This window comes from Trachemys scripta, chromosome 9, assembly GCF_013100865.1.
Source record: "Trachemys scripta elegans isolate TJP31775 chromosome 9, CAS_Tse_1.0, whole genome shotgun sequence".
NCBI classification, from domain to species: domain Eukaryota; kingdom Metazoa; phylum Chordata; order Testudines; family Emydidae; genus Trachemys; species Trachemys scripta.
In genome coordinates, this window is record NC_048306.1 from 67,894,742 (window position 1) to 67,909,097 (window position 14,356).

A 14,356-nucleotide genomic window follows, 5' to 3' on the forward strand; every position below is an offset into this window, starting at 1 on the left:
AGTACATGAGGCCATGTGGCCTAGTAACCTCAGACAGGCTCAGACTGTGGTGGTAAAGTGTGGCTCGAGAGAGAGGCACAACTAGTGAATTGTCTCAAATCTCTTCTGATGTAGAAACGCAGTCAAAATCATAGAACTTCTAAAGAACTTGATTGTGTGTTGGGGAAAATGTAGATTTCTAGACAGTTGAAAAGACAAAGGACAAACCTGATGTGGTAGAGAACCTGATATTCAGATCTACCCTGAATGAACCAATTGTCCAGATAAGGGAAAACATAAATTACTTTCCTCCAAACAGGCTGCCAAAACTGCCAAGCAGTTGGGAATAGTGGCAGGGCTAATAATAGGCTGAAGGGAAGTACTGTGTACTAATAACGCTGTCCCACTATCACAAGTCTCAGAGACTTCCTGTGATTTGGTGAGACCACCATATGGAAGTAAGCATCCTGCAGATTGAGGAAGCAAACCAGTCACTGCAATCTAGGGAAGGAATAAACACATGCTAGGGAGATCTTGCAAAATCTCACATACTTGAGATTTCAAAGATCTAGAATGAATCTCAAACCCTCTTGGACTTGGAAATCAGAAAGAATTGTGTATAAAATCCCTTTCTCTGATGTCGAAGGGGAACTTCTTCTGTGGCCCCTAGTGTAAGCAGAATCTGAACTTCTTGAAAGAGTATTGATTTGTGAGATGGGTCCCTGAAAAGGGATGGTCGAACAGTGGCGGGCAGAAATTGAAAAGGATATTCATTCTTACAGTGCTTAGAATTGATTTGTTTGTCATTACAGATTCCCAAACACTGAGAAAATGGAAGGAAGAATGCTGATGATTGTATTGAGCAGGCTACCCCCTGGGCTCCCCGCTTCAAGCCGGGCTGCGCCCACAAAGCTACCAGCTCCCCGCTGGGAGACTGGGTGCTGCCCACGGGGAGACCGGCGGATCAGAAAGAATTGTGTATAAAATCCAATGAACATCGAGCACAGCCAGGAAAAACACCCAATGTTCACTGAAGAAAACAACAAATCAGTAATTTCATAGCAGGAGAGTAAGTTATACGTCTATGAGCTAGACCAGGGGTTCTCAAACTTCATTGCACCATGACCCCCTTCCGGCAACAAAAATTACTACACAACCCCAGGAGGGGGGAATTAAAACCCAAGCTTACCTAAGCCCTACTGCCCCAGGTCGGGGGAGCCAAATCCAAAGGGTTTCAGCCCCAGGCAGGGAGCCTGTAACCTGAGCCCCACCGCCCAGAGCTGAAGGCCTTGGGCTTGGGCTTTGACCCCAGGCAATGGAGCTTTGGCTTTGGCCCTGGCCCCCAGCAAGTCTAAAGCCAGCCCTGGCAACCCCATTAAAACGGGGTTGGCAACCCACTTTGGGGTCCCGACCCACAGTTTGAGAACCGCTGAGATAGATGTCTCTCTCTCCCTCTCTCTCGCCAAGTAAATCAGAACACAGCCTGGTAAGTTTTAAAAAATAGTAATTTAATTTAAAAGCTACAGTCCTTCCACCTTCTTCTCCTTGGAAAGGACTACATACTTTAAAAAAAACAAAAAAAAACCCCATCCCCACTTAATTCAACTATTACTTTCTGTAAGTGCTTTGGATTTCTTCCTCTTTTAAATTTTTGTTTTCAGGCTACTAGTCAATGACAACAGGTTTTATAGCTTAATATTTTCCTTTTGCTAGTGTGATGCATTTACCTTCAATATAGATGCCAACATTTTACAACTTAAGGTATTTTTCGAGTACAAGAGAGCAGAATATAAAAATAGACTTACCCGTTTGAATCTTGACTCTGTGCAATTTGGATGTGAACTGATCATTCACTGTAAATATATGACCATTTTCTATTTCTTTTGATTTAGGCTCTTTTGTGAGAACTCGTTGTGTTGGTTTGCCACATGCAAGGGACTGTAGGGCTCTAACAAGCTCTCTTTCAGGGATATCAGTTTCTTGTTGAATTTCCTGAAGGAAAATCATGACATCATCAATAGTTTATAATTAATGTCAGAACACGTTAGGTAGCTTATTTTGGAGGGGCGGGGTGCAAAAAAACCCCCAAACCCTGATTGCTCAAAAAGATAATCCTTGGCTCGCAAAACTAAATTCTGATATTTAGATTCTTTAGATGCCTGAAAAGTTAGAATTCATTTAGTGATAGTCTAATAAGCACTATGCAAAAAGGCTTATGATGAACATGGGTTAATTTAGAGAAAGTGGATTTCTTCAAGTATAATTTAAAGTCAACAGCTGCCAGTGTGATGAAGAGAACAAAATGAATAATTAACTGTTAACACTCAATTTATCTCCTGAGAAAGCCAAAAGGGTTTATTTCCATTCTCTCCTAAGTTGTTCTATGGAATGAAACCTGAGCTCCAAAGTTACTTTCATGATCAGTTCAATGAAAAAAATATACATAGCAATCAAGGAAATTTCTGACAGAAAGCTATCAAAAGTACCTTATCAAGCCAGGTAAGGCAGTTTGCTCACATGAAAAGCTGACAGCCTTACAAGAAATATCAAATATGAGTCTCATCCTGGCACCAGCTTATTCACAAAAACGTGTTTTCTCACCCTCCTGCAGAGTACACTCCTAAAAAAGTATAGAGCTGCTTAAGATTAGTTTTGTTTCCACCTTACACTCAGCAGAGAACAAAACTGACAGTCTGGTCCACCTCAGCTCAAAGTACAACAGATGACATTTGAAAGATGACTACTAAAACATTAGTAGTGCAAACACTTAAAACCCATACAAAGCATAAAATTCCTACAGAAATATACCCCAGCAGTGCTTTGCACGCAGTCTTCTAAAGCAGTGTTATCAGCTTATCTATCGAGTCCCTCAAACTTCCATCAAGTGTTTCTGTAGTTTTAGTGCCTCTCAGAGTCACTTGTTGGGAGAAATATAAGCTATGGCATGTTTTGCTGTCTTCTTCATAAAAATGTTAACACTAGTTGGATCCACGTAGAAAGTCAGTGTTTCTGAGAGTTCTACTGAGAGCCATTTAGAAGCTGAGGAATCAATTCTCATTTTCCATTTTCTTATAGATGCTGAAGTTTTGAACTACTGCAATGTGCTTTCGGACTGTGTTAGCGCAACACCTTCACGTTACACCTGCCAATACCCAAAAAGCCCACCTCTAGGGTGACATGAAGAGCGGATATTTGCTCATTTCTAGTTTCATTTAAATATAACCACCAATTTGGTTCTATCCAATATTTGTTTATCAAGTTTCAGCTAACATGCATTTTTAAAGACTAAATTACTATCATTTTTGTCTTGAAAAATGAACCTTATTGCAATGGCATAATCAGGACCACTTCAGTAAGCCAAAAGGAAATGAATCTTGACCATATAAATTAATTACTTACAACAATGAGTAAATAAGCTTTTTAATTATTTATTTAAATTTAATGTGTCAAGGCCAACAGTTCCAGCACAGCCTACTGCTGCCAATGAGATTTCAGTCTAACACCCTGATTTCTAATGCCAAAGGATTAAAATCAATCCATCAATAATCACTGCTGTACTTTTCACCTCAATAAAGTATTCTGACTACTGCCATTGAAAGTGAAATACAGAACTAAAATAAAAATTAAGAAACAGTTTTTATGCTATACACCCTTATTAACCAGGCAGTGGGGGTGGGGGGCATTCACTACATACTGTGTGTATTTTAATTCTCAACATTACAGTTCGTCCTTAAACTGACACTTGCATGAAATCTGGTCTTTCAGAAATGTACAAATTGCCTTTAAATAAGCATCACAGAAACGGTTTGATGCTGTGATATGATGAGCACCATCCACTAGTTGACTTCGGTGGGGGTGGAGGGTACTCAGCAATTTGTAGCACAGAAAGGTTTCTAGAAGAAGGGTACAAGAATTACAATTTTTCTATTAACATGAACAACAGGAGTTACTGCAGTCTAACAAAGTTTAAGTCATCAGCATGTTATTTTTACAAATGCACATCTTTTTATAAAGACATTTAATATCTTTTAAAGATTTAAAATAGATATTTTTAAAGTGTTCTCCCCCCCCCCCCCTTTCAAATATCTGGTATGTTATAGACATTTCATTTTGGGGAGGAAAGCTATAATTACCACCTATTATGCAGCTGAACATATCTAAAACAGATCTAAAGGAGCTGTGTCTGGAAACTACACAATAGGCTGCAATAACTAACAAACAATACAGTGTGTCAAATTCCAGACATCTTAAGTTTTTTTCTTATAGCAAGGAATTAAATAATTGTTTCAACATTAACGTGGTTGAAAAATCCACAGATCCAAAGAATTTTAAATTGTACAGGCTTCACCAACCTTTAAAAGCTCTCCCAATGTGGAAGAGGGGAAAAAAGGAACTGCATAAATTAAGAAGTCACACTAAACTTTTAATGAACTAGTTTTGCTGAATTATGTAACAATTTCATACATATCAAATTTTGAATTTCACACTGGACATGGTTAGGGATAGGACAAATCTTCAGTTTATATTCAATTTGTGAACAAATGAAGCTTCTGAGGATATATACTTCAAAATATTTAAGCATTCTTCACCAGACACTGAAATGAGCAACAACGTAAGATTTGAATATAAGGAGTAGCCCACTTGGAAAGAATAGAGTAAGTTATTAAGAAAATAAAAAACCTTAAGCTATTCAGAAAAACCTCCCTCTCATGTGGAAGCCCATTTTTCCCCTCACAAAAATATCCAACTAGTTACACAAAGCCCTAACATATGAACCTCCAACAATTAAAAAGCAAAATTCTTTCCTCAAAATCTAAATAGTAATACTAAAATAAATAAATAAAAATAAATAAAAAATATTTAAATAAATAAATAAATAATGCTCCGTGCTCCTATAGTACCTCATCAACTATTAAGTGTCAGCACTGCTCCAAAAGAGAAAGTATTTGCCTTAATTACCACTTATCCAAAATGGAGCTAAGAGCTTAGGGAAATTTAAAAGTTAAGAGTTATCAGTGGCAGAGCTGGGAACAGAAGCCTGATTAGACAAAACTCCTTCCTCTTTTGCAAAGGCATCATTTTTTGTTGGTGCCTCTGCTTATCATCAGCACAGAGGGTACCTGAACTTCTTTGGCGTTATGCTGTACTACTGTGTCCTTTACAGTATTGACTTTATAGAGTGCTAAAAGCAGAATGCTGCATATGGGCTGGGCCACTCAAAGGTCTATAGAGTGTCACAGGGTAGCTGGTCCCTGTGAGTAGACCAGAACCAGCTCCTATGTATCAGGGTAGGTGGGCCCAAATGGGCCAATTAAAGGGAGTAGGATTACACCTGGGTCTATACAGACCTATCAGAGGGCAGGCACGGGATAAGTTATTGGGACAGGCTGGAGTGGAGCTAATTCCTGTGGAGAGTCCTTGGAGCAATGGGCCAGGTATCCAGGAAGTTATCCCTGGTGCTGGTGTTCCAGAAATGAAGCAGAGCTGGCTGGGACTGGGAAGCTGCAAGAAGCAGGATCACCAGAGACTGTGGGAGGGGAGCCCATGAAACTCTAGGACAAGGGTGAGCTAAGGGACTATTTCTGTTTGATTTATTCACTTATGTTTGGACAATAAGCCTTCGTAAAGCAGAGGGTGTGGCAGCGTGCAACTGAAAGCTGGGGAGAAGCCCTGGCATACCACAATGAGATTTTACACATACCAAGCAATTTCATGGATATTTTGGAATGGGGCAAAAATCTCCTGACCCCCATCAAAAGATAGAAAAAAATCACTTCAAGTCAATCTAAGTAGGAGACTGCAGTGGCCTCTATCCCTCCTCTTGGGATCTGCCTAGCAATAAACTGTGACCCCACAAAGTGACGAGACTTCCTCGTCCACCTTCTCCTGACATGGCCAAGATGGCCATCCATCACATTAGAAAAGGAAGCTGGACAGGAGTGTGCTCTATGACTGTGGGGCCTACTTCTGATTGCTCTTTAAGTCACGTCTCTGGGCAGAGTTCCTCTGGGTGGTGTCCACTGCCTCCTTGGATGCCTTGAGGGGCAAGGGTCGCTGTCTGGAATTCTCTGCTCGGTGTCTCCCCCTGGATCCCTTATTTCATCCCTGTGACTTGCACTCCTGGCCTTATTTTTTCCATTTGTTGTCCCCCGGATTTAGTTGATGCCTGGGTTTGGTGGCTCCTCCCCTTATGCTCATTGCCTTTAGCAATGGGCAGGGCCACGCCTGCCCACCCCAGTGCCTCAATAGGTTCCCATTGTTTGTGGGGACAGCACTGTTAAATCAACAGTCTATAGAAGACAATCTAAAAACTAGAACTCACAGTCCATTTTGGCTGCTGTGGTGATCTCTACCTGTCTACCTTCCAATCAGTACTTGTTACTCCTGGGGGAATTCTGTACCATTGCATGTGTGCAGAATTCATGTCCCCTGCAGAAAAATGACTTTCTGACAGGGAAGCAAAGGGAAGCTGCAAGAACGGTCACGCAGCACTCCCTAGTAGCCCAGGTACATCGGTTCAGGTACCTGGAGCAGGCGGCAGTAAGGTAAATCACCGCAGGGCTGGGGACATCCCAGCCAGTGGCTCCTACCATGAGCTGGAATCAGCTGCTGGGCTCGAGGCAGGAGAGAAGTTGCTGGGGCTGTGTCAGACCCACCCTCAGAAGCTACCCCAAATGCAGAAAGCTCAGTATCCTCCACTGCTCCTGCCTCCATCATTCCTCAGCTGTGGGGGGAAAGGTTACTGTATGGGGAGCTGCTCCCCCATCCACCTAATCCCTGTGCATCCGGACCTTCCATACCCAGACACCCGTGCCAAGCCTCATGCGGTACATCCAGAACTCCCCTACCCTTCCATACCCAAACCCCACCCCACTGAACCTCAAGTCCCTGCACCCAGACCCCCTGCCTCTGGGCCCCCACCTCTGTACCCAGACTACCCCCCACTGAGCTCCCTGCACTCAAACCCCCACCCTGATGCCCCACTCCCTGCACCAGCCTGAGCCCCCACATCCAGAGCCCCACGCCACTGACCCCCAACTAGCTGCACCCAGACCCCCATACCACCAAGCCTCACTCCCCCAGCACTCAGATCCACCGCTGAGACCCCCACACCCAAACCTCTGCTGAGCTCCAACCACCTTCATCTGAAAGTCCCTGGGAAGTCCCATTGCCCCTGCACCTGGAACCCCCCCAATGATCTCTGTGCATCCAGATCCCCTCCACATCTAGACCCCACCCCATTGAGTTGCTTGCACCCAGACTGTCCCACACAGAATCCTCTCACCCCACACCTGGATCCCCCCACACACTGAGCCCCTCCACACTTGGATCCTTCCTGGTGAAAACTGCCTGCCCCACACCTGGTGCACCTGGAGCAGAGCCCCACGGTGTTTCTGGGGCAGACTCAGGCTTTGTGCTGTGTCAGGGTTGGGTGCAGCCTCACCACTGAGTCCATGTCCCGGGGGTAGAAGCTGGAGGGCTGTAGAATGATCTCCCACCTTCATGCAGCCAGTGGCCTGTGCTCCCCACTGCCATGCTAGAGTTTCTGCATTTATTTATTGACAAATAAAACTTGCAGAATTTTAAAATACTGTGTGCAGAATTCCTAATTTTTTGGCACAGAATGCCCTCAGAAGTATACTTGTCTGAAAAAGAAAAAGAATAGCAAACCTTGTGCAGTTGCAAAGGCAACTGAAAAATAAAGTCAATCTATCAACCTTTGTGTTTTGCACAAGCACTTACACATCACTGATGCTTCTATGTTCTGGCAATCTTATGCTTTTGTGAATGCATGCACTTACTTTCTGCAAAGTCATGCTATCATAGCACATCATGAGGGTCAACAGAACAAAGCATCACTATTTTACTGATGCGGAATACATTAACTACTATTCAGCAATCAAATAAAGGCAGATTCTTCCTATTCCAAGGTTTGATAACTCAGAATATGAAACATTTATCAAGAACAGCGATTTCTTCAAAGGGGGGGGGGGGGAGACCAAACAAAATGAAATCAGTTTTTTCAATGCTTTAGGTAAGTGGATCCTCAAGTTCATGAGAGAGTATTTAAATAAACGGACCCAAAACAATTTGGGCCCCATCTTCACTGGCTGGCTATACTGAATTAAAGCCTTTTAACCTGAAGCAGTCTTAAAACTGTATTTTATACTGCTGTGCAGAATATCATTTCCCTGTAAGCAGCTGGGGTCTAAAGGTATATACTTCTAAATCCGGAGTTTCTGGAATAGAGAATGACTAAGGTAATCAACCAATTTTCAACACCTTTAAAGGAAACAAATGGTCAAGGGCCCTGGACCTACACACAGCCCACACTTTTAATAAGGGTTTCACAGCATACAATCCCAATGGAAACTTCTCTAAGAAACACACATTCCATATGTTAAGGGATTAACAATATGTCAAACAACATTATGAAGCTAAAAACAAAAAGTAAAAACATAAAAGTAAATTATTATGGACTCCGAACTCTTGCTATCAAGTTAAAAAAAAAAGGGTGTGTGTGTGTGTGTGTGTGTGTGTTAGGGACAAATGAGGTATATTCCTTTGGCATCAAAAGGTCTGTGTACATAGGTCAAGATTTCCTACACAACTTCTGAAAGAGTACAGGTGGATGTATAATACCATAGATCTACATATGCTCTGCATCTATCTGCAGAATACATTTTAACGTTTTTTTAAAGTCAGCTTAGAAAGGCCACAAATCATACCTCAAACGTGTATTTTTCTCTGTTGTTAAAGAGCATTAGTATCGTCATCTGGAAAGTGGAAACTTGCAATATGTGCTTCCTTGTATTTGAGCCAGTTACTTGGGCACCTCCTACACCAACCTCTGAGCCATCTTCCTGTTTGAATTTAAAAGAAGTAATGAAATCACTTTTAGGAATATTTTTTCATCTCCTGATTAAGCTTTTTATGTAGTAAATGGAGAACTATGCTTAAGCAATATTAAGTTTGAGATTTTAAATCCACAAGTCCCAGAGTAGTATATGCTTGGTTCTGATTTTGCCTAACTACTTTAATATACTCTTCAAGTCTTCCTGCTTCTCCTCCTGCTTACCAATTTATCAAAATTGCTGCAGCGAAAATCCTTGTCCCTTTGCTCCAATCAGGCCAGTTCCAAAACTTCTCTTAGTAATCCATATTGTGGGTGTGTCCTAATCCCACTTTTATGTTTTTTATGTTGCAGTTATGCTTGGATTACCTTCTCTGTCCCCATGTACCATACAATCTCTTCCTTCTTTCTAACCTTTGCTTAGCTTTCCAATGCTGATCTCTCCAGCGCTTACTACTCCCCATTTCTCACAAATGAAATTTACTTCTTTTGTTTGTATAATTTAAACTTTAAGATTTCTATATATTTGAAAAGTGTAATTGACAATAGTGGCATTATGAAACTACAATAGGTTTGCCTTGAAAATTTTTTTTTAAACCTTAATTCCAATGCAACAACTGCAGAGAAATTTCACTTTGGTCTGAGTCACAGCCCAAAATAAGGAGGGAGGGCAAGGAAGAACAGCTAGTCCTATAAGAAGAGGGGAAGAATCTATGGATACACCCAGAGTTCAGAGCCACAGGAAGATACAGGTTGAGTCAGAGAAGATTGCAGCCAGAAGGAACAGAAGGAAGGCTGGAGAATCACATCATCCCCAGGAAAAGGCAGGTTTCTGATTGGGGACTCCCTACTACAAAGAACAGACAGGCCTGTCACCAAGCTGATCCGGAGAACAGAAGGGTGTGATGCCTGCTGGGAGCTAAGATACAGGATACGGCTCTGAGGCTGAAGAGGATCCTAATGGGAGGAGGAAAGAATCCAATGATGTCCTTCATGTGGGAATAAATGATACAGCTAGATTCTCGCTGGAATGCATCAAGGGGAACTATGGCAGGCTGGGGAAGATGCTTAAGGAAATGGCGGCTCAGGGATTCTACCTGTCCCTAGAGGAGGAGAATGAAGGCGAGATAAGATGACAATGATCAACAGATGGCTTAGGAAGTAGTGCTATAGGGTGGGCTTTGGCATGTTAGATAATGAAAGATAATGGAGCAAATAATTAAGAAATCAATTTGCAAACATCTAAAGATAGTAAGGTGATAAGTAACAGTAAGCATGGATTTGTCAAGAACAAATCCTGTCAAACCAATCTGATAGCTTTCTTTGACAGGGTAACAAGCCTTGTGGATAGGGGGGAAGTGGTATATCTAGACTTTAGTAAAGCTTTTGATACCATCTCACATGACCTTCTCATAAACAAACTAGGGAAATGCAACCTAGATGGAGCTACTATAAGGTGGGTGCAAAACTGATTGGAAAACCATTCTCAGAGAGTAGTTATCAGTGGTTCACAGTCATGCTGGAAGGCATAACGAGTGGGGCCCTGCAAGGATCAGTTCTGGGTCTGGTTCTGTTCAATACTTTCATCAATGATTTAGACAGGGGTACAGAGAGTACACTTATAAAGTTTGTGGACGATACCAAGCTGGGATGGGTTGCAAGTGCTTTAGAGGATAGGATTAAAATTCAAATGAACAGGACAAACTGGAGAAATGATCTGAAGTAACTACAACGGGTCATACTGAAAGTGAACGGTCAGGTTGAAGGGAGGTTACAAGGGAGTTCCTCAGGGATCAGTCTTGGGACCTATCTTATTTAACATTTTTATTACTGACCTTGACAGAAAAAGTGTGTGCGCGCTAATAAAATTTGCAGATGAAACAAAGTTGTGAGGTATTTCCAATACAGAGGAGGACCCGACTATCACACAAGATGATCTGGATGACCTTGTAAACTGGAGTAATAGAAATGGGATGAAATTTAACAGCGCAAATTGCAAGGTCATGCATTTAGGGACTAACAATAAGAATTTCTGCTATAAGCTGGGGGTGTATCAGTTGGAAGTGACAGAGGAGGACAAAGAGTGTCTTATTTGATCACAGGATGACTATGAGCCGCCAATCTGATGTACTTGCGAAAAAGGCTAATGAAGTCCTAGGGCGCATCAGGCTAGGTATTTCCAGTAGAGACAGGGAACTGTTAGTACCATTACACAAGGCACTGGTGAGACCTCATCTGGAATACTGCGTGCAATTCTGGTCTCCCATGTTTAGGAAAGATTAATTCAAACAGGAACAGGTGCAGAGAAGGGCTATTAGAATGATCTGAGGAATGGAAAACCTACCTTATGAGAGGAGACTCAAAGGGCTTGGCTTATTTAGGCTAACCAAACACAGGCTGGGAGGGGGGGGGGGGGGAAATATGATTGCTCTCTATAAATACATCAGAGGGATAAATACCAGGGAGGGCGAGAAGTTATTTAAGTTAAGCACCAACGTGGACACAAGAATAAATGGATATAAACTGACCATCAACAAGTTTAGGCTTGAAATTAGACAAAGGTTTCTAACCATCAGAGGAGTAAAGTTCTGGAACAGACTTCCAAGGGGAGTAGTGGGAGCAAAAAACCTAACTGGCTTAAAGACTGAGCTTGATAAGTTTATGGAGAGGATGGTATGATGAAACTGCCCCCAATGGCAGGCAGCTGATTTGCAACTGCTAGCAGCAAAGATCTCCGATGGCTGGTAATGGGACATTAGATGGGGAGGGCTTTGAGTTACTACAGCAAATTCTTTCCCAGCTGTCTGGCTGATGGGTCTTGCCCACATACTCAGGGTCTAACTTATGGCCATATTTGGGGTCAGGAAAGAATTTTAACATAGATCACATTGGCAGAGACCCTGGGGGGTTTTCACCTTCCTCTGCAGTACAGGGAACAGGTCATTTGCAGGTTTAAACTAGTATAAATGGTGGATTTTCTGTAACTTGAACTCTTTAATTCATGATTTGAGAACTTCAGTAACTCAGCCAGAGGCTAGGGATCTATTACAGGAGTCTGTGGGTGAGGTTCTGTGACCTGCAATTTGCAGGAGGTCAGACTAGATGATCATGACGGTCTATGAGTCCATTATCATCCTATGATTTAATTAAACGAACAGGTTGGAGAGTTTCAAATTTGATTCAGGATTATAGAATGTATGCTTGTAAGTATACTTCAAACTGTTGCCAAGGCAAGAGTTGAATGAAAAAAAAAAAAGGGATAGATGTATTTTTTTTTTTAAAATTGTACTTATGTCCTATACTGGCAGTTTAATTTATAGCTAAGAAAATCCAAAACTGATTACAAATTTATCTTTACATTTACAAAATTTTTGAGATTAAACCATAACACTTTCAGAATACAGACATTTACCTTTTTAACAGGTCCATAGAAGGTGGCATTGAGATCTGCCGATCCCATGTGATGCTGGAGTGTCAGCTGTCGACCACTGTGTTTGGCTAAATAAAATCTACGAGACAATTAAAATGAAAATTTACATATTTATAATGCACATTTTATGCTTTTATGATCCAAAAGCATTTTACATACATCGATAATTTTGAATTCTTCAGGATGGAATATACTAAGTGTAATGTGTAACAATTACTCTTAAAAAAAAAAAAAAGTTAAACTGAGGTTAAGGTCTCATCTGAAATAAAAAAAATCAAGTAGTGAGTAGTTGGTTTTCTAGTTTGCCCCAAAAAGAACAAAGCAGCTCTCTAATATGCCATTAGTACTCACAAAAGTATATTTACTGTACCCATTGTTTTAAAAATACAAAGCCTGATTTAATACATACCTTCTAAATACTTCAAAAGCATGTCTGGGGGCTGGAGGGATGTTGCACTTCGGTGTGGCTGACTGAGTAGGCCAGTAGCCTGTTGTGAGAACCCGCACTGTGAGATCAACACCACCTAATGAGACCTACAACAACATTGGAAGAAGACATCCACCATTTTAAAACAGGACAGTGTTCTCCACTTCTCCTATGTTATAATTAGACTTTCAATTTTTTACTTTCCAAAAGCTAAGGAGAAATTGTTGTTGCCATTCTTTCTGAGCTGCACAAATTAAATTCATTCTTGCTGGAGCAGGAGCCAAAAAGCTCACATTGTTCCCACATGGCAATTTAAGACTATACAGAGTATGATCATGTAAAAAATGCTGTGCAACTGCTCAGTATTCATGATAATAAACAGTAATTCTGAAATTCAGAGCTTTACAAGGTCAGATGCATTACAGGGTAAATGTATCATATTTTGCCTTCTGCTTTTATTCTGTTTCCAATACGACTGACTGGATAGGAAAAAAAAGTATATGCTGTGTTGCTAACAATATGAATTGCAAAGTAACAGTTTTTGTACTTGCCCTTTGGCAGAAAAGTATAACTAACAGTTTGACATTCAATACTAAGCAATAGGAGTTTTTTCTGCCATTCCCTTTCTGGAGTTTTATAGCAGAAATCATCTGCATATGTTTTCCCATTTTTTTATGTAAAGGACTAGCTTCTTGCTCAACCTGAAAAAATTATGTGGCTTTAATGCTTGTTCTCTGAAAGTAGTTATTAACATAGGTATTCACACAGGCTTGGAACACTCTGCAGCTGATGTTCTAAGCTACTAAACAGTCTCATCAGCAGGTGGCCCACATCTATTTAAACTCTAAGTATAATTGTCAAAAAGTGTCTCAATTAAATTCCATAGTGCCAAACTTATAACTGAGTGTATTGCCAGCTTCCACAGGGAAATGAGGTGGGTTAATGAAGGCTTATGATTAATACCTCCAAAGAACATGCTTATAGGTAAGTAATTTTCTTCTCTTACAAAGAAAAAGTATCATTATAAACAGATCCAGGTTCTTACAGACTACAAAAACTAATATACAGCATTACAGTGGATCAGATTAAAGTAAAAAAAGTCACAAATATCATTGGACAAAAAGTAGATGCCTCCCAAGTTAAATAGCGACATAGCATCCCTGAGAAGTATTAAGATTGCTATTTTTATATTAGAAGAATAAAATGCACCTAATAAATACATTAGAACTAACATCTAAAGACCTCTTGGGGGGGGCGAAAAAGTCAGCTGGGCCATGCAATCCAGAAACAGGTTTTAATAGAGACTGGATTCAAGATAACCATCTAAAACAATATTTTACAAATATACATGAAGAACTGTATTGAGGTTTCTCCAAAGTGAACCAAAGGCCATCCAATGTCACTGACATGCTTCTTATTTCATGAGCTGTAACATGACACTGATGTTCGGAGAAATACAGTCAATCATACATCTAGAGATGGGGTACGTCTACACTGAGATTAAAAAACCCCCACAGCACCAAGACTCAGAGCCAGGTCAGTTGACAGGCTTGGGGGGGAGGAAGGGGAAGGGGGCTATGAAATCGCAGCGTGGATGTTCAGGCTTGGGCTGGAGCCCAAATGTCTACAATGCAATTTTATAGCCCCACACCTTGCGCCCCATGAG

General features: G+C 41.1%; 1 protein-coding gene across 1 annotated transcript in view; it reads right to left on the bottom strand.

The window, feature by feature from the left end:
• Positions 1-14,356, bottom strand: part of CUL3 (cullin 3) — a 109,335-nt gene that overhangs the window by 7,923 nt on the left and 87,056 nt on the right. Inside the window, exons 11-14 of the mRNA XM_034781197.1 lie at positions 12,673-12,797; positions 12,246-12,342; positions 8,709-8,843; positions 1,785-1,971 (exon numbers count right to left, since the gene is read on the bottom strand). Coding sequence (XP_034637088.1) covers positions 1,785-1,971; positions 8,709-8,843; positions 12,246-12,342; positions 12,673-12,797 — 544 coding nt within the window. The remainder of the gene's footprint in view (positions 1-1,784; positions 1,972-8,708; positions 8,844-12,245; positions 12,343-12,672; positions 12,798-14,356) is intronic.